The following is a 21,493-nucleotide window of genomic DNA, read 5'->3' as shown; positions in this document are numbered from 1 at the left end:
ATCTAATTTATAAAAGATATTTCAACGTTATAGACTTTGGGGAATCCCAATAGCCAAAACAATCCTGCCATCATGTCGTAGGAAAGCTGATGGTACAATAAAGGGAGCCCCCATTCGTTTTGTCTAACCACCTAGATGCCTCTGCTCTTGAGAGAGGAATCTAATGGGTTATGAGGCAGGGATCAGAGTTATCTCCTACCCTAAACATTGTGACAGAGCCCACAAAATCTCAGCTCATCTGTTGATAACTACTGCTCAGCTGAATCTTACTATTCTAGTTGAGCCATGTTCACACTTTCATTATTTGGTCAGTATTTTACCTCAGTATTTGTAAGACAAAACCAGGAGTGGGTGATAAATACAGAAGTCGTGACGTGTTTCTACTGTTATTTTCCTCTGATTGTTCCACTCCTGACTTTGGCTAATATATACTGATGTAAAATACTGACCAAATACTGTTGTGAATTCTGCTCTTGGGCTCCCTCCGGTGGTTATGAGAGGTAGTGCTGCTGTCTTTGGATCGCAGCATTTATCAGGTGTATCCATTTTTTGCAATTTGGGCTGGGCTACTTAGTCCTGCTTTATCCTTTAGTCAGTGCCAGTTGTCCATTGTTTTTGGAGGATTCACATCCATACCTGGTCTCTCCTGTTTTGATGTTCATTTCATCAAAGATAAGTTCTGGCTTTGTTTTTGCTGTCCACCTGCTGTGGACCTTATAGTTCTGTGCATTTTCATGTTTTGTCTTGTCCAGCTTTGTCTGTGAAGGATTTTTTGCAGCCAAGCTGTGTCTCTGGAGATGCAGATATACCGTCCATGTCTTTAGTCAGATGTGGTGATTTGTATTTTCTGTGGTGGATATTTTCTAGTGTTTTAATACTGACCGCATAGTACTCTGTCCTATTCTTTCTTTTTAGCTAGAATGGCCTCCTATGCTAAATCCTGATTTCATGTCTGCGTATGTTATTTCCCTCTCCTCTCACAGTCAATATTTGTTGGGGGCTGTCTATCCTTTGGGGATTTTCTCTGAGGCAAGATAGTTTTTCCATTTCTGTCTTTAGGGGAAGTTAGTTCTCAGGCTGTGTCGAGGGGTCTAGGGAGTGTTAGGTACTCCCCATGGCTGCTTCTAGTTGCGCTGCTAAGTTCAGGGTTTGTGGTCAGTACAGGTACCACCTTCTCCAGAGTACGTCTCATGCTGCTCCTAGGCCACCAGATCATAACAAATACTGAACATGTGAACACAGCATAAAAGTCTCTCTAACGCTGCCGTCACACTAGCAGTATTTGGTCAGTATTTTACATCAGTATTTGTAAGCCAAAACCAGGAGTGGGTGATAAATACAGAAGTGGTGCATATGTTTCTATTATACTTTTCCTCTATTTGTTCCACACCTGGTTTTGGCTTACAAATACTGAGGTAAAATACTGACCAAATACTGCTAGTGTGACGGCAGCCTAAGTCTGTCTCTCTCTATCTATTCCTATACATATGAATGTTGTATTGCATTAATAACATTACATGTTAGTAAGGTGATGGCAAGTAGTTGACATTTTGTAACAGAAAAAGAAAAATCCTTTTTCCTAATAGATTCTGGAACCAGTTATTGGAGCAGAAGATTAGTGTGGTTTCTTTACCAGCACATCTGGCGAGACTCCCCGACGTGGTACAGAAGACCCCCTGGCATTTTCAGTGGGTATGTAAAGACCGCCTGCCGTGCCTGCTTGTCTAACGAAACCCAATACAATCATTGGAGAGAACATTCTGTACATGAGAACTTCCCTCATTAAGGTAAACATGCAGGATAAGGCAAGGAGTGATCATGTTTTCACTTGACTTCAACTTGAACACTTCTCAGAAGATGGAAAGGAACCTCAAAAGTAAGATGGAAAGGAGCCTCAAAAGTTAACAGCAACATGATCCTCATAATAACTAGTCAGAAGTCAGCTTGGGATTCTTTCTGAATACAGCAAGTGCTGTAGAATGGATTTTCCACAAAAAAAATAGAGAGCAGTATAATAGTATTATATTATATTCTTGAACATAGGAGCAGTATTATAGTAGTTACCGTATATTCTTGTACATAGGAGGCAGTATTAAAGTATTTATATTCTTGTACATAGGAGCAGTATTATAGTAGTTATATTCTTGTACATAGGAGCAGTATTATAGTAGTTACCGTATATTCTTGTACATAGGAGGCAGTATTAAAGTATTTATATTCTTGTACATAGGAGCAGTATTATAGTAGTTATATTCTTGTACATAGGAGCAGTATTATAGTAGTTACCGTATATTCTTGTACATAGGAGGCAGTATTAAAGTATTTATATTCTTGTACATAGGAGCAGTATTATAGTAGTTATATTCTTGTACATAGGAGCAGTATTATAGTAGTTATATTCTTGTACATAGGAGCAGTATTATAGTAGTTATATTCTTGTACATAGGGACAGTATTATATTAGTTATATTCTTGTACATAGGGGACAGTATTATAGTAGTTATATTGATGTAGAGGGGGCAGTATTATAATAGTTATATTCTTGTACATAGGAGCAGTATTATAGTAGTTATATTCTTGTACATAGGAGCAGTATTATAGTAGTTATATTCTTGTACATAGGGGCAGTATTACAGTAGTTATATTCTTGTACATGGGGGCAGTATTATAGTAGTTATATTCTTGTACATAGGAGGCAGTATTAAAGTAGTTATATTCTTGTACATAGGAGGCAGTATTATAGTAGTTATATTCTTGTATATAGGAGCAGTATTATAGTAGTTATATTCTTGTACATAGGGGCAGTATTATAGTAGTTATATTCTTGTACATAGGGGCAGTATTATAGTAGTTATATTCTTGTACATAGGAGCAGTATTTTAGTAGTTATATTCTTGTACATAGGGGCAGTATTATAGTTCTTGTATATAGGAGCAGTATTTTAGTAGTTATATTCTTGTACATAGGGGCAGTATTATAGTAGTTATATTCTTGTACATAGGAGAAGTATTATAGTAGTTATATTCTTGTACATAGGAGGCAGTATTATAGTAGTTATATTCTTGTACATAGGAGGCAGTATTATAGTAGTTATATTCTTGTATATAGGAGCAGTATTATAGTAGTTATATTCTTGTACATAGGAGGCAGTATTATAGTAGTTATATTCTTGTACATAGGAGCAGTATTATAGTAGTTACATTCTTGTACATAGGAGCAGTATTATAGTAGTTATATTCTTGTACATAGGGGCAGTATTATAGTAGTTATATTCTTGTACATAGGAGAAGTATTATAGTAGTTATATTCTTGTACATGGGAGCAGGATTATAGTAGTTATATTCTTGTACATAGGAGGCAGTATTATAGTAGTTATATTCTTGTACATAGGAGGCAGTATTATAGTAGTTATAGTCTTGTATATAGGAGCAGTATTATAGTAGTTATATTCTTGTACCATAGGAGCAGTATTATAGTAGTTATATTCTTGCACATAGAGACAGTATTATAGTTGTTATATTCTTATACATAGGGGGCAGTATTATAGCAGTTATATTCTTCTACATAGGGGGGCTACATTTTTATCCATTTAGATAACACATGCACAATTCAACATGTTGATTTTTCAGGTTTAGTAAAGTTTTGGAGCCATTGGGAAAAAGTTCCTGTTTTATAGAGGTCAAATCGGAGTTTAATTACAAGATAACAAAACCTGGTTTCTGGTAATTTTTTTCTTTTTGATGGATTAGCATATTTCCCTCTGACTGTGAACCATCAAGGATCCCACATTTGCATATTTCCATCTCCAGATAATGACCTATGCCAAATCCAGCTGTGCAAAAAACCTTTATCAGCAGCCGTCACACATTAAGCCCAGGTTACCTGGGTGCTGCCATGTTCTGGCATGAATGCACTGGGAGCCCCGGTGAATGACAGATGCAGGATGGAGATAATGACTCCGCGCCATTGTCTGACTGTAAATTATACATCGCTATAAAGTCTCCCTGCGGATCGTGCCGTTTACTTAACGTGGACACAAGTTTCTTATTAGACGTCTATATCCCCAAGTCCTGGAATCTAATGTTTAATGGACGTCGAGGAGGTAAAACCACTACTTATGATCAGGGGAGAAGGTCCCAGCGCTCCTAGGGATCTGCTGGCTCAGAACAGAAACCATGGGGACTTTCTTAAAGAAACAGCGCCACACCTGTCTACAGGTCGTGAGTGGTATTGCAAGTCAGGACCCTTTACTTCAGTAGAGCTACGTTACAATACCTGACACAACACATTCACAGGTGTAGAAGAAAGCAGCCATGTCTTTACAATCCTGTATAACCCCTATGATGCTATGATGCTTGTGTGAATAGGGATCAGTTACTTTGTAATTTAAAGAGTAACAAACATTTTTTATTTCTTTTTTTTTTATAAATTCATCCTACGTGGAAAGTTATGAAACTTTGTAAATTAATTAGGGGATTGCATGTAAAAAAATTGCAACTAAATGGCTTCCTAACCGCTGCGTCTCCCCAGTCTATCTCCTTGACTTCATCTGCATTGATATCGGAGCGCACTCATTTATGGGGAGTACAGATGCTTGCAGTGATGCGTCAGCACTTGTGTCCTCCTCTGAGTGTCCTACTTAGGGCGCAGTCAGACTGCAGATCCAATGATATCGGAGCGCACTCATTGGGAGTACAGATGCTTGCAGTGATGCGTCAGCACTTGTGTCCTCCTCTGAGTATCCTGCTTAGGGCGCAGTCAGACTCCAGCTGTACTGATATCGGAGCATACTCATTGGGAGTACAGATGCTTGCAGTGATGTGTCAGCACTTGTGTCCTCCTCTGAGTATCCTGCTTAGGGCGCAGTCAGACTCCAGCTGTACTGATATCGGAGCATACTCATTGGGAGTACAGATGCTTGCAGTGATGCGTCAGCACTTGTGTCCTCCTCTGAGTATCCTGCTTAGGGCGCAGTCAGACTCCAGCTGTACTGATATCGGAGCATACTCATTGGGAGTACAGATGCTTGCAGTGATGTGTCAGCACTTGTGTCCTCCTCTGAGTATCCTGCTTAGGGCGCAGTCAGACTCCAGCTGTACTGATATCGGAGCATACTCATTGGGAGTACAGATGCTTGCAGTGATGTGTCAGCACTTGTGTCCTCCTCTGAGTATCCTGCTTAGGGCGCAGTCAGACTCCAGCTGTACTGATATCGGAGCATACTCATTGGGAGTACAGATGCTTGCAGTGATGCGTCAGCACTTGTGTCCTCCTCTGAGTATCCTGCTTAGGGCGCAGTCAGACTCCAGCTGTACTGATATCGGAGCATACTCATTGGGAGTACAGATGCTTGCAGTGATGTGTCAGCACTTGTGTCCTCCTCTGAGTATCCTGCTTAGGGCGCAGTCAGACTCCAGCTGTACTGATATCGGAGCATACTCATTGGGAGTACAGATGCTTGCAGTGATGTGTCAGCACTTGTGTCCTCCTCTGAGTATCCTGCTTAGGGCGCAGTCAGACTCCAGCTGTACTGATATCGGAGCATACTCATTGGGAGTACAGATGCTTGCAGTGATGCGTCAGCACTTGTGTCCTCCTCTGAGTATCCTGCTTAGGGCGCAGTCAGACTCCAGCTGTACTGATATCGGAGCGCACTCATTGGGAGTACAGATGCTTGCAGTGATGCGTCAGCACTTGTGTCCTCCTCTGAGTATCCTGCTTAGGGCGCAGTCAGACTCCAGCTGTACTGATATCGGAGCATACTCATTGGGAGTACAGATGCTTGCAGTGATGTGTCAGCACTTGTGTCCTCCTCTGAGTATCCTGCTTAGGGCGCAGTCAGACTCCAGCTGTACTGATATCGGAGCGTACTCATTTATGGGGAGTACAGATGCTTGCAGTGATGTGTCAGCACTTGTGTCCTCCTCTGAGTGTCCTACTTAGGGCGCAGTCAGACTGCAGATCCAATGATATCGGAGCGCACTCATTGGGAGTACAGATGCTTGCAGTGATGCGTCAGCACTTGTGTCCTCCTCTGAGTATCCTGCTAAGGGCGCAGTCAGACTCCAGCTGTACTGATATCGGAGCGCACTCATTTATGGGGAGTACAGATGTTTGCAGTGATGCGTCAGCACTTGCGATGTTCCCTGAGTGTCCTGCATATGGCGCAGTCAGATTCCAGATGCACTGATATCGGAGCACACTCATTTATGGGGAGTACAGATGCTTGCAGTGATGTGTCAGCACTTGCGCTGTTCCCTGAGTGTCCTGCTTAGGGCGCATTCAGATTGCAGATGCACTGATATCGGAGCGCACTCATTGGGAGTACAGATGCTTGCAGTGATGCGTCAGCACTTGCGCTGTTCCCTGAGTGTCCTGCATAGGGCGCAGTCAGACTCCAGATGCACTGATATCGGAGCGCACTCATTTATGGGGAGTACAGATGCTTGCAGTGATGTGTCAGCACTTGCGCTGTTCCCTGAGTGTCCTGCATAGGGCGCAGTCAGACTGCAGATGCACTGATATCGGAGCGCACTCATTGGGAGTACAGATGCTTGCAGTGATGCGTCAGCACTTGCGCTGTTCCCTAAGTGTCCTGCATAGGGCGCAGTCAGACTCCAGATGCACTGATATCGGAGCGCACTCATTTATGGGGAGTACAGATGCTTGCAGTGATGTGTCAGCACTTGCGCTGTTCCCTGAGTGTCCTGCTTAGGGCGCATTCAGATTGCAGATGCACTGATATCGGAGCGCACTCATTGGGAGTACAGATGCTTGCAGTGATGCGTCAGCACTTGCGCTGTTCCCTGAGTGTCCTGCATAGGGCGCAGTCAGACTCCAGATGCACTGATATCGGAGCGCACTCATTTATGGGGAGTACAGATGCTTGCAGTGATGTGTCAGCACTTGCGCTTTTCCCTGAGTGTCCTGCATAGGGCGCAGTCAGACTGCAGATGCACTGATATCGGAGCGCACTCATTGGGAGTACAGATGCTTGCAGTGATGCGTCAGCACTTGCGCTGTTCCCTAAGTGTCCTGCATAGGGCGCAGTCAGACTCCAGATGCACTGATATCGGAGCGCACTCATTTATGGGGAGTACAGATGCTTGCAGTGATGTGTCAGCACTTGCGCTGTTCCCTGAGTGTCCTGCATAGGGCGCAGTCAGACTGCAGATGCACTGATATCGGAGCGCACTCATTGGGAGTACAGATGCTTGCAGTGATGCGTCAGCACTTGCGCTGTTCCCTGAGTGTCCTGCATAGGGCGCAGTCAGACTCCAGATGCACTGATATCGGAGCGCACTCATTTATGGGGAGTAAGGATGCTTGCAGTGATGTGTCAGCACTTGCGCTGTTCCCTGAGTGTCCTGCATAGGGCGCAGTCAGACTCTAGATGCACTGATATCGGAGCGCACTCATTTATGGGGAGTACAGATGCTTGCAGTGATGCGTCAGCACTTGCGCTGTTCCCTGAGTGTCCTGCATAGGGCGCAGTCAGACTCTAGATGCACTGATATCGGAGCGCACTCATTTATGGGGAGTACAGATGCTTGCAGTGATGCGTCAGCACTTGCACTGTTCCCTGAGTGTCCTGCATAGGGCGCAGTCAGACTCCAGATGCACTGATATCGGAGCGCACTCATTTATGGGGAGTACAGATGCTTGCAGTGATGTGTCAGCACTTGCGCTGTTCCCTGAGTGTCCTGCATAGGGCGCAGTCAGATTGCAGATGCACTGATATCGGAGCGCACTCATTGGGAGTACAGATGCTTGCAGTGATGCGTCAGCACTTGCGCTGTTCCCTGAGTGTCCTGCATAGGGCGCAGTCAGACTCTAGATGCACTGATATCGGAGCGCACTCATTTATGGGGAGTACAGATGCTTGCAGTGATGCGTCAGCACTTGCACTGTTCCCTGAGTGTCCTGCATAGGGCGCAGTCTGGAGCTGCACTGATATCAGAGCACACTCATTGGGAGTACAGATGCTTGCAGTGATGCGTCAGCACTTGTGTCCTCCTCTGAGTGTCCAGCTTAGGGCGCAGTCTGGAGCTGCACTGATATCGGAGTGTACTCATTTGGAGTACAGCTGATGGCAGTGAAATGGTCGTCTCACCCGTGTCTCTCTAATTCTGGGTATAAGATGATGCAAGAAATTGTTCCGATAACGGCGCAGTATAACAAGGACGATGATCACATCGCAGTGCAAGGACTGGCTGTTGGCTCTCCTGAACAGCTGCATAGAAATACATGCTCTGCACAGGAGAGCCGCCGTCCTTGTTATACGGCCGTCTGACTGCGCCCTTATCGGAACATTCTCTTGTATCAGCTTTTCCCCAGAGTTAGGCCGCCGTCACACTTGCGAGTTTTACGGACGTAAGAGCGCAGAAACTACGTCCGTAAAACTCGCAAAACATACGGCACAATTATTCTCTATGCCCCTGCTCCTATCTGCCGTATTAAACTGATCAGTATTATACGGCTTTCTACGGCAGTACAAAATCGCAGCATGCAGCGTTTGTCACCGTACTGCGCAAGAAATACGCCAATGAAAGTCTATGGAAGCGTGAAAAATACGGATTACACACGGACAAGCAGTGTGACTTGCGAGAAATACGCAGCGCTGTTAGAGAGAAAAGCCGGTAATTCAGTGCGGTGTACAGTAAAATCACACTGACAGCTTCCAGTCCAATAGGTAGAATAAATGTGTACACATACAGTTAGGGCCAGAAATATTTGGACAGTGACACAAGTTTTGTTATTTTAGCTGTTTACAAAAACATGTTCAGAAATACAATTATATATATAATATGGGCTGAAAGTGCACACTCCCAGCTGCAATATGATAGTTTCCACATCCAAATCGGAGAAAGGGTTTAGGAATCATAGCTCTGTAATGCATAGCGTCCTCTTTTTCAAGGGACCAAAAGTAATTGGACAATGGACTCTAAGGGCTGCAATTAACTCTGAAGGCGTCTCCCTCGTTAACCTGTAATCAATGAAGTAGTTAAAAGGTCAGGGGTGGATTCCAGGTGTGTGGTTTTGCATTTGGAAGCTGTTGCTGTGAGCAGACAACATGCGGTCAAAGGAACTCTCAATTGAGGTGAAGCAGAACATCCTGAGGCTGAAAAAAAAGAAAAAAAATCCATCAGAGAGATAGCAGACATGCTTGGAGTAGCAAAATCAACAGTTGGGTACATTCTGAGAAAAAAGGAATTGACTGGTGAGCTTGGGAACTCAAAAAGGCCTGGGCGTCCACGGATGACAACAGTGGTGGATGATCGCCGCATACTTAATTTGGTGAAGAAGAACCCGTTCACAACATCAACTGAAGTCCAGAACACTCTCAGTGAAGTAGGTGTATCTGTCTCTAAGTCAACAGTAAAGAGAAGACTCCATGACAGTAAATACAAAGGGTTCACATCTAGATGCAAACCATTCATCAATACCAAAAATAGACAGGCCAGAGTTAAATTTGCAGAAAAACACCTCAAGAAGCCAGCTCAGTTCTGGAAAAGTATTCTATGGACAGATGAGACAAAGATCAACCTGTACCAGAATGATGGGAAGAAAAAAGTTTGGAGAAGAAAGGGAACGGCACATGATCCAAGGCACACCACATCCGCTGTAAAACATGGTGGAGGCAACGTGATGGCATGGGCATGCATGGCTTTCAATGGCACTGGGTCACTTGTGTTTATTGATGACATAAGAGCAGACAAGAGTAGCCGGATGAATTCTGAAGTGTACCGGGATATACTTTCAGCCCAGATTCAGCCAAATGCTGCAAAGTTGATTGGACGGCGCTTCATAGTACAGATGGACAATGACCCCAAGCATACAGCCAAAGCTACCCAGGAGTTCATGAGTGCCAAAAAGTGGAACATTCTGCAATGGCCAAGTCAATCTCCAGATCTAAACCCAATTGAGCATGCATTTCACTTGCTCAAATCCAGACTTAAGACGGAAAGACCCACAAACAAGCAAGACCTGAAGGCTGCGGCTGTAAAGGCCTGGCAAAGCATTAAGAAGGAGGAAACCCAGCGTTTGGTGATGTCCATGGGTTCCAGACTTAAGGCAGTGATTGCCTCCAAAGGATTTGCAACAAAATATTGAAAATAAAAATATTTTGTTTGGGTTATGTTTATTTGTCCAATTACTTTTGACCTCCTAAAATGTGGAGTGTTTGTAAAGAAATGTGTACAATTCCTACATTTTCTATCAGATATTTTTGTTCAACCGTTCAAATTAAACGTTACAATCTGCACTTGAATTCTGTTGTAGAGGTTTCATTTCAAATCCAATGTGGTGGCATGCAGAGCGCAACTCGCGAAAATTGTGTCACTGTCCAAATATTTCTGGCCCTAACTGTAGAATAGGTATATATATATATATATATATATATATATATATATATATATATATGTCAGTAGACACATATATGTATATATATTAATATTTATTCCAGCGCTATACAGCTTGAAAGCCGGTAATTCAATTACCGGCTTTTTCTTTCTCCTTCCTAAACACGACATGATTTGAGACATGGTTTACATACAGTAAACCATGTCTTCTCTCCATTTTTTTTGCAGATTCCACACTAATAATGTCAGTAGTGTGTATCTGCAAAATTTGGCCGTTCTATCTACTAAATTAAAGGGTTAAATGGCAGAAAAAATTGGCGTGGGCTCCCGCACAATTTTCTCCGCCAGAGTAGTAAAGCCAGTGACTGAGGGCAGATATTAATAGCCTGGAGAGGGTCCACGGTTATTGGCCCCCCCCCTGGCTAAAAATATCTGCCCCCAGCCACCCCAGAAAAGGCACATCTGGAAGATGCGCCTATTCTGGCACTTGGCCACTCTCTTCCCATTCCCGTGTAGCGGTGGGATATGGGGTAATGAAGGGTTAATGCCACCTTGCTATTGTAAGGTGACATTAAGCCTAATTAATAATGGAGAGGCGTCAATTATGACACCTATCCATTATTAATCCAATTGTAGTAAAGGGTTAAATAAAACACAAACACATTATTTAAAATTATTTTAATGAAATAAAAACAATGGTTGTTGGAGTATTTTATTCTACGCCCAATCCAGTCACTGAAGACCCTCGTTCTGTAACCAAAAATACATAATAAACCAACAATATCCTTACCCTCCGCAGATCGGTAACGTCCAACGATGTAAATCCATCTGAAGGGGTTAAAATAATTTGCATCCACGAGCTTTGCTAATGCAATGATGCTCATGGCTGCAAAAACCCCAGAAAATGAAGGTAAAGTAGGTCAATGACCTATATTTAACTTCATTTGCGGTGAGGCGCCCTCTGCTGGATGTTTCTAGATCGTGGGAACTTTCCTAGAAAGCTCCCAGGCTCGAGATCATAAGAGGCGCCCTCTGCTGGTTGTCCTCATATGAACTCGAGCCTGGGAGCTTTCTAGGAAAGCAAACAGGGAATTTATTGAAAAATATCAAATCTAGAGATATCTTTACTTGACCCATCATGCATCATTCTTCTGCATCACCCATCATTTAAAAAAAAAAAGTGATGACACATCAGGTGATCACGGAGACCAATTAAAAGTAATACATTGTCTATAGTGACATCACCTGACTACTCTAAAGTGTAGTTCTCCTTTAAAAGGAATCTGTGAGCAGGTTTTGCTGCCCCAGCATGTTGTAGGGAGAGAGAACCCAATTCCAGCAATGTGTCACTTGCTGGGCTGCTTGCTGCAGTTTTGATAAAATCACTGTTTTATCTGCTGCATATTTTACAGTTCTCTGAATGCTGAGCTGTGTATAACCCCGCCCACAACTCTGATTGGCCACTTTCTGTGTACACTGTTTACAGGCTGCTAATCAGTGATGGGAGACTTGCTGGACTACAAGGCATGAGACAACTAGTCCTATAGTGATAATCTCCTGCTGATAAAACAATTGATTTTATAAAAACGACACTAAGCAGCCCAGTAAGTGATACATCGTTGGAATCAGGGTCTCTTTCTTTACAGTATGCTGTTCTCAGTTTATCTGGCAAAAACCTGCTGACAGATTCCCTTTAAGTGTATGTTTAACTGTCCTTTTAGTCTACTTTTGATGCCTACTCTTCATATCCATTTATTCCTTAGCGTTTCTATGATCTTCCTTTTGGAAAACTTTTAGCACTGTGTCTTTATAGCATTATTTTTATCATCATTTTTGGCATTTATTCACTGGGCCGTAGGTTTGCATTTTTTGCATTTGCTTTAAATTACCGTCAGTCACTCACATATGATTATGACTTCTATTAAAAAAAAAAAATAGGCTCCGGGGATCCACATTCATCTTTCCGGCCCCGCACACTGTTTTGATGCATAATGGTTCTCATAAATTTACAATAAAGACTTTTACAAAATTTTTTTATCTGTTTTGAGTATTTCCTGAAGGCTGCAAGGCAAAGTCTTCATCATGAATTTTTTTCTAAATTTCATTTATTTATTTATTTTTTTGTGGTTTCATATCGGAACAAACCTGACAAAACACATTATCTCCATTTTTGTCGATCTGGCTGCGCTTTTATTATGGAAATCCTTAAGTGCTTTTTTTTTTTTAGGTTCCAGGTAAAAATGAACTCAAAACCGTCCCCACTGTGACTTGTGTTACGCTGAGCGCATCGCGGGCCGGCCGGCCGATTACTATATGGCGGTAATGCTCTGGAGGATAATGTCTCATTAGGACACCGCCGGCTGCGGTTTTGCTATTCAGGACAGGACGCGCACAATGGAAAGCTGCTGAAAAGGGTTCACGCACTTACAACAAGCGCCAAAGTAATTATCCGCAGAGGTTTCCTATACGATCACGAGGACGGCTCTCGGGATTGTGATCAGAATAAAAATGTTTCTAGCTCTACGTATACACACATTAAAAAGACTGATAATTATTAATTATTCAAATTAATCAGATTTTTATTTTCAGGTTCCAGTTGTACAGGGGCTGTTCACACTGCGTTTTTGGAGAAGAAACTGAGCGGAACCTCGCCTTCTCTAAAACTCCTTAGAAATTTGGGTTTTCCGCTCAATGGCGGCATCTGTAAGCCAACGGCGAGGTTTTCTTTCACAAGCCGCTTCAAGAAAAAGCCGCCAGCTTTTATATCCTCTATTAAAGGGGTTCTCCAGGCCTGGCATTCAAGTCTGCAGTCACTCTATGTGAATCGTCACAGCACGTACAGTGTGCTCTTTCGGGTTTCTTCGATGCCAGGGCTAGGCGTGTGACCTTAAGTATGCATTTTGCATAAGTGCAGTCACATGCCAACTAGACGTGCACAGCCTCCCTCAATACAAGTGAACTGAGTGAGGCCAGACATGTCTAGTTGGAAGGTGGCTGAAAGGTGTATAGTTTAAATGATAAAAAAGTGCATGCACGCTCCCCTGTTCTTAAAGGGGCAGTGTGCACACTTTGAAATTGTCCCTAGCCAATAGCTGAGAAGCATCTTTTATAAAATTCACCCTCCCCAGTAGTGAGGTGCCTGAGCAACGTTCTCACTTAGTAGTTTTGGTGCAATGAGTGAGTTGCCAGGTCTCTGTACCTGAATCCTTGGTCCTTGTGTGGCCAGGGTCTGTACCTAATGCCCTGGTCCTTGTGTCGCCAGAGCCTGAACCTGAACCCCTGAACTCGAACACCTGGGTTTGTGTGGCCAGAGCCCAAGCCTGTTGTAGTTTCCTGTGTGCTATTGTCCCTAGCCTGTCCCTGAGATCTGTTAAGCCCCAGCGGCAGTACCTGAACTCTGACAGTGCTCCGTGCAGTACCTGTGCCTGAAGCTGCACCTGCGTACAAGAACCCTGACAGTGCTCCCTGTGGTACCTGTGCCTGAAGCCGCACCTGTGGTACGTGAACCCTGACATTGCTCCCTGTGGTACATGAGCCTGAAGCCGCACCTGCGGTACGTGAACCCTGACAATGCTCCCTGTGGTACCTGTGCCTGAAGCTGCACCTACGGTATGTGAACCCTGACAGTGCTCCGTGCAGTACCTGAGCCTGAAGCCGCACCTGCGGTACAAGAACCCTGACAGTGCTCACTGTGGTACCTGAGCCTGAAGCCGCACCTGCGGTATGTGAACCCTGAGAGTGCTCCCTGTGGTACCTGTGCCTGAAGCCGCACCTGCGGTACGTGAACCTGACATTGCTCCCTGTGGTACATGAGCCTGAAGCCGCACCTGCGGTACGTGAACCCTGACAGTGCTCCCTGTGGTACATGAGCCTGAAGCTGCACCTGCGGTACGTGAAGCCTGACAGTGCTCCCTGTGGTACCAGTGCCTGAAGCCGCACCTGCGGTACGTGAACCCTGACAGTGCCCCCTGTGGTACATGAGCCTGAAGCCACACCTGCGGTACGTGAACCCTGACAATGCTCCCTGTGGTACCTGTGCCTGAAGCCGCACCTGCGGTACGTGAACCTGACATTGCTCCCTGTGGTACATGAGCCTGAAGCCGCACCTGCGGTACGTGAACCTGACAGTGCTCCCTCTGGTACCTGTGCCTGAAGCTGCACCTGCGGTACGTGAACCCTGACAGTGCTCCCTGTGGTACATGAGCATGAAGCCGCACCTGCGGTACGTGAAGCCTGACAGTGCTCCCAGAGATACCTGTGCCTGAAGCCGCACCTGCGGTACGTGAACCCTGACAGTGCTCCCTGTGGTACATGAGCCTGAAGCTGCACCTGCGGTACGTGAAGCCTGACAGTGCTCCCTGTGGTACATGAGCCTGAAGCTGCACCTGCGGTACGTGAAGCCTGACAGTGCTCCCAGAGGTACCTGTGCCTGAAGCCGCACCTGCGGTACGTGAACCCTGACAGTGCTCCCTGTGGTACCTGTGCCTGAAGCCGCACCTGAGGTACGTAAACCCTGACATTGCTCCCTGTGGTACCTGTGCCTGAAGCCGCACCTGCGGTACGTGAACCCTGACAGTGCTCCCTGTGGTACCTGTGCCTGAAGCCGCACCTGAGGTACGTAAACCCTGACATTGCTCCCTGTGGTACCTGTGCCTGAAGCCGTACCTGCGGGCACCTGTTCCCTGAAACCGCACTGGCGGCACCTGATTCCTGAAACCACACTGGCGGCATCTGAACCCTGAAGCCGAACTGGCGGTACGTGAACTCTGAAGAAGCACCGACGGTACCTGAACCAGCACCAGTATCTCCTCTGGTTAGCGTTCCAGAGTCCGTACTGTCTGAGCCTGTATCCGAATCCAGCTCTGTCTGTGACTCCGAGTCCAGCCCGTTTCAGAGACCCTAAACCCTGGGGTCAGCAGCTGTGGTACCGGAGACTGCCTAGTGTGGTACCTGCTCTATGCCTGCAGCTCCAGCCTGACTCCACCATCAGGAGCTCCAGTGAAAACCAGGCAGCTACTTAGCTACGCCCCTCCTAGATAAACCCGACCTCGTGGCACAGTGGGTCCACGATCCATGTTGCATACATTTTTTATAGGGCAGCTTGGTACAGAGCAGGATAGTCGACTGTGCAATTCTGTAAAGTAAAATAAAGTATGAGAAAGCACCATTGACCCAGCACAAAAATGTAGCCAAAAACCAATCATTTTCATCAATTTCTATCATAATTCAGTCTTTTTAAATACAATAGACCCAAAAATTGTGATTCCATCTCTTCCAAGTCCCAAAAATTACAAATAGAACTGTTAAGAGACCATGACTCTGCGTAGGACCTTACCGATCATAGGGGATTCTATAAAGCTCCATGTGTTGGTCTGAGGCACGTAGGACTGCAACACACCGGCCGCCCTGCCAGCTTCGTTCACTCCACCAAACACGTAGATCTTTCCTCCACACACGGTGGCTGCTGCAGAGTGGACCGGTTTAGGAAGAGCAGCTACCGTCTCCCACTGGTTGATAATTGTATCATACCTAAGGAAGACAAGACAAATCCCTGTTAAAAACAATCCTACTTGTAGCTGAGGGGCTCACAGTCGGGATATGATGTATAAGCAGGATGGAGAGATACAAGATTACTCCACTCTACAAAGTGATGTCTCCACGTTCTGATGTACATATGAGACCCGATAGTGGGTAATCATCAAGCCTCCATGTGACACGTAGTAGAAGTCTAGCATTATGCCTCCTCATACACAGAAATCCATATTTCTAGCTCCACCTCATAACAATATAAAATTCTCCATATAAGAAAACAGGATACAATTGTACAGAACGAAAACAGACAATGTCCGTTTCGCAGTTTTCTCTAGCGCTTCATCTGGCCTCAAAATCCCAAGGCGTGCCTTATACATTTTTCTTACCGGCATTATAAATAACATAATGCAAAAAAATTCCCTGCAAATTGATATTTAAGACACTGCGATAAGAAGTGTATTAAACACAACTTGACATCTTGACACGAAACTCCAGATGAAGCGTTAGAGAAAAGAGCGAAACGGCCGTTTGTTCTGCACAATTTCATCTTGTTGACCTTTTAATCATGTTCTTGAAAAAATAAAGGTGGTTAGATCTATTGCTGAGTGCAGCTTTTACTTTTTTTCTTTCCTTTTTTTGGAGTATATTATCTATCTATAAAAATAATACATATGAGACTCGATAGTGGGTAATCATCAAGCATTCACGTGACACATACTAGAAGTGTAGCATTACGCCTCATCATACACAGAACTCCATATTTCCAGCTCCACGTCATACCACGATCAAATTCTCCATATAAGAAAACAGGATACAATTGTGCAGAACGCAAACAGACAATGTCGTTTCGCAGCTTTCTCTAGCGCTTCATCTAGCCTCACTTATCAAGATGCCAAGGCGTGCATTATACATTTTTCTTACTGGCATTCTAAATAACATAAAGCAAAAAAAAAAATTCCCTGCAAATTGATATTTATGACAATGCAATAAGAAGTGTATTAGAGATAACTTGACTTCTTGACATGAAACGCCAGATGAAGCCTTAGAGAAAAGTGCGAAACGGCGGTTTGTTCAGCACGATTTCATCCCGTTGGCCTTTTAATAATGTTCTTGGAAAAATGAAGAAGGGAAGTTCCAGGGGTGAGTGAGGCTTTTATTTTTTTCTTTCTCTTTTTTTTTAGGTTTAATATCTATCTATAAAAATAAGCTGGGCACAGCACATTTTGAGAAAAGGTGTAATCTCTCTCCAATACATCAAACTATGTGTTTGATGTAATTCTTGATAAATGTCTGTTAGGTCGTGCCAGCATTTCTGATGCTTTTTTGGATTTATGACAGGTGGAGCTGACTGCATAGAAATTTACAAAGCTGCCACTTAACGCATTGGTAGCTTCATAAATCTGCATGCATGTAACTTCCCATAGTGGCAGCTGCATTATGTTCGGAAACAGCGGAAGCCATTTAGTGCCAGCACCCGCTCTGCATAGCTGCTAACACATTCTGTTTTCACTGATCTCCCATCCCAACAGCAAAGGATACGAACACGGTAATGGGGCATAAAGAGCCGCATAGTGTTTGATTCATCATTGCATTTTCACCTTTATTTTTTTTTGGTATTTTTCGCCTGTTTTTCATTTGTACCTTATTCCTTCTTTAATTTGCACCTTTTTTTAAACTCTATTTTATATGTGTTCACCTGTTTTTTTTTTAATTATGTTGATCATCATTGTGGACAAGGTTTGGAGCTTCTAGAGGTTTTTCGATTCATTGCTTAAATGCAACTTTAAAAAAAAAAAAATCTGAAAAATTTGGGCGCAAATTTATTCCAGTCCATGAAGAGAGTTTAAGTACGTTCTTAAAGGTTTGACAACATTTTTCAACATTTTAGTGGAGCGCGTAATTTTGCACAAAGTGAATTTTTGTGCAAAAATTCTTGAACCACATGGGACATTTTGAAGAATACCACAAGGCAAAAAAAAACGAAAAGTGACGTAAAAAGTAAAAAAAAAGCAAATGATGAATCAGGCCCACAGAGTGGTGCTATTTAGTCTTTGTACTCCATGACTGCGAAAAACTTTCGCGACATTTTGAAAAGTCTCAAATGATGAATTAGCCAAAAATATCTGAATAACGAAACTCACGCCCACGGTGTCAGACAAACCCTAAAATGGCAAGGACTGAAAAGACTGGTAGAAACTGGAGGCAAAAGCAGTAATAATTTTCTATCAGTTGCAATGCAATTTCTTAGGGTTTATTCACATCACGGTCAAATTGCGTTTATAGAACTTTAGAGACAAATTTCTAATTAAAGGGAACATGTCGAAAAGATTTTACATATACAAGTAATGATGCGGCTGTATGGGCGCTTGTCCCCCGATAAAAACGATATATTTTTTGTTGAAATCAGAAGTCTCAGTCACGAGAAATCTAGTGTAGAAGTTATATGCAAATCAGGCACTGGGGGCGTGTCAGGGTAGTTGGAAGAAGCGGTCCAAGTGCACTGACACGCCCGCTGATTTGCATGCACTTTCTACACTAAATTTCCCAAGATTGAGACAACGGATCTTTACAATAAAGGTATCCTTTTTTTTGTGGGACAAGCGCCTACTCAGTGATACCACTACTTCCTTATGTAAAAACATGCTGACAGGTCCCTTTAAGTGGACATGACACACTGGGCTGGGTATGGGCCGAGTTTAACACTTCGTTAGATGCTCTCACTAATTACATGTAACTTATCCTATATCATATATTCTCCGACAAAGACCAATAATCCCAAAACAAAGATGTTTTTACAATTTTTTCCCCCCAAATTAGCCGGCATACGGCATTCAGGACACATCCGCACTTGGCCCTCAGTCCTTCCATGAATACATCTGACCTTTCCGCACTCTCTTCTTGTAAATCAATACGGCAGCTCTCCAGCAGTGACTATACAGGGATACGCTGTTATTCTACTTAAACATTTTATTCAGTGGAACTGATCAGATCCGTTAAATAGTACAACATGATGTCTCTCTCAGACGACCATTAATTGGCGTGCTTCAGCCGCCTCGCTTAAAAGGAGCCTTTTGGTCTTTCTTGCAGGGTGAATCATACACACACTCTTCAGCTTTTTAGCTCAAAAACAACTGTGTCTCGTCTACAAATGATATGCGGGCGCTTCGTATAGAAAAAAAGATGTCTGCTTTCTATAAAACACAGCGCCACCCCTGTCCACAGGTCATACGTGGTAGTACAGCAGTTCAATGCCATCTACTTTAATGGAGTTGCAATACCAGACACAACCTGTGGACAGGTGTGGCACAGTGTTTTGAAGAATCTCGTTTAAGGAAGCACAGATATGATCAAATAAATAACAAAGTTCTCTGTACTTAGGCTACGTTCACATTTGCGTTGTGCGCCGCTGCGTCAGCGACGCAACGCACAACGCAAATAAAAACGCACCAAAACACACGCAAAAACGCTGCGTTTTTCGACGCATGCGTCGTTTTTTGCCGAAATTAGGACGCAAGAAAAATGCAACTTGTTGCGTTTCCTGCGCCCGATGCTTGCGGCAAAAAAAACGCATGCATCGCACAACACAGCACAACGCATGTCCATGCGTCCCCCATGTTAAATATAGTGGCGCATGACGCTGCGTCGGGAAACGCTAATGTGAACGTTACCTTAGTAGTGTTTTTTTTCTATTCAGCTTTAGTGGCTCTAGCTCCATTACAGCATCTATTGGAGTAAAAAAATATTACTCCTGTATAACCAATAGAGATGAGCAAATCTTTTGACACTTCTATTCGCCACCTTCAGGAAATTTTTCCAAAAAATGAAATTTCGAATATCCCAATTGTCCTGATAATGTGCATGGCACTGTTCTATGCTTCTCACATACTAATCTTCTTCACTGCTCCGCTGCCACACAATGCCTTTGTAGTTTCTTAGTTTTATGGATTTTCCCCCCTATCTCTATGCCTAATCTGTGAGCTCTGATGTCCTCTCAAGATCCAGATTCCCCCCGAAATGGCTGTTGCATTCCCTGCCTCAGCTTTTATACAATAATCGTTCCTAATTGGTTGATTGGCTATACAATGTAATGTGAAAGCTGTAAGCTAGTGGTGGCTTCCCAAGCCTGGAGTTATGAATGCAGGATCTTCTTCAGAAGAGGAGGCTTGAAGTGATGCTTTCGAGCCATCATGCAATAAACATTCATTTATTTCAGGCAGTCTAGATTTGTTATGTATTTCGCGGACACACTCCTCTTCGTCTGAGCACATTAGACAATATCAAAAATAAAATCTAGAAAATCACATTGTATACATTATATAAATGTATTTGCATTTTCCAGTCAGAAATAAGTATTTGATCCCCTACCAACCATTAAGAGTTCTGGCTCCTACAGACCAGTTAGACGCTTCTAATCAACTCGTTACCTGCATTAAAGACAGCTGTCTTACATCATCACCTTTATAAATGACTCCTGTTCACAGACTCTAACCTCTACAACATGGGCAAGACCAAAGAGGAATTATAAGGAAGTCAGGGACAAGATCATAGATAAACCTTTGCACTCAACTTATAATGCTCAGATGCAATTTTATTGTAGTACTAGAAACGTTTCGGTCCGCTACAACTGGGACCTTCATCAGTAACTACAAAAAGTGAAATCAATATATATATATATATAAAAAAACAGTGCAGAAAACACAACAAAAAACAAAATCAAAATAAAGTATATACATAATTCTGTCAATATATAGTGATGCTGAGCCAAAACTAACGAATGGGTCACAGAGATACAACATATAGATCTATACGAGAAAAAGTCATGCAGGCGGAGAGATATAATATAACTGGCAGCGGAATACACCTATAAAAGGACAAACAAGAAGAATGAAAGAGCTGCTACATACCGTACTAGTGGACTAATTTGGGAGCAAGCAATAGCTCAAATAGGTGCCAGGGCACAGAGCAGGCAGTGCCTGTACGGGGAAGGAAAAGGAGAAGGATTGTGTCCTATCTATAAAGCCCAAACCAAGGTGCCCACCATAATATGGGGATGTATCATACCTGGATAGTTACTAGAGAAGCGCGCCAGCTAGGCTAAGGGAAGGGGAGAAAATATACTTATCAGCTACTGCTGAAATAAATTATCGGTCCAAAGAGACAGATTCAGAAAGGTGCTGTAGTTACCTGCGGAGTAGAGGTGAAGTACACATGGGTCAGACGCGGTGTCCCCCGCTCGTCTGCCGAATGGCTCGTGGGAGCGCATACTAGTAACCAGGAGGCGGGACCTAGGAAAGGGCTAACACCAATGGGATAACGCCTATAGGGGGCGGAAGTGACGCTGTAGGCAGGAAATGGAAAAGAGTTTCCAAGGTAACGCGGTGTATAGTGTAAGCAGGCGCCCCTGTAGAGGCTTAGAGGGGAAGACGGTCCCCATGTAAATACCCTCCCTCCGGAAAACGGGGTGACATATATGGTTCTGGGAACAACGCTAATTAAACTACGAGACTCAGAGGTTTTATGTAAATAACGGCACCGAGTAGACAGAACGGGGACTACAAGGAGCCGGACCTCTAAACAGTGCCCCAAAGTATAGGAGATAGG

The 21,493-nt window shown here is 43.7% G+C and overlaps 1 protein-coding gene across 2 annotated transcripts in view; it reads right to left on the bottom strand.

Annotated features, from left to right (window-relative positions):
- The window catches only part of KLHL29 (kelch like family member 29), a 991,490-nt gene that overhangs the window by 59,344 nt on the left and 910,653 nt on the right, over nt 1-21,493 (bottom strand). For both annotated transcript variants that reach the window (XM_069728156.1, XM_069728157.1), the window contains exon 13: nt 15,696-15,889. In XM_069728156.1, coding sequence (XP_069584257.1) covers nt 15,696-15,889 — 194 coding nt within the window. The remainder of the gene's footprint in view (nt 1-15,695; nt 15,890-21,493) is intronic.

Source organism: Ranitomeya imitator, chromosome 5 (genome assembly GCF_032444005.1).
Source record: "Ranitomeya imitator isolate aRanImi1 chromosome 5, aRanImi1.pri, whole genome shotgun sequence".
Lineage (NCBI taxonomy): Eukaryota > Metazoa > Chordata > Amphibia > Anura > Dendrobatidae > Ranitomeya > Ranitomeya imitator.
The sequence above is the reverse complement of the archived record's forward strand: the minus strand, read 5'-3'. Positions and strand labels throughout refer to the sequence as shown.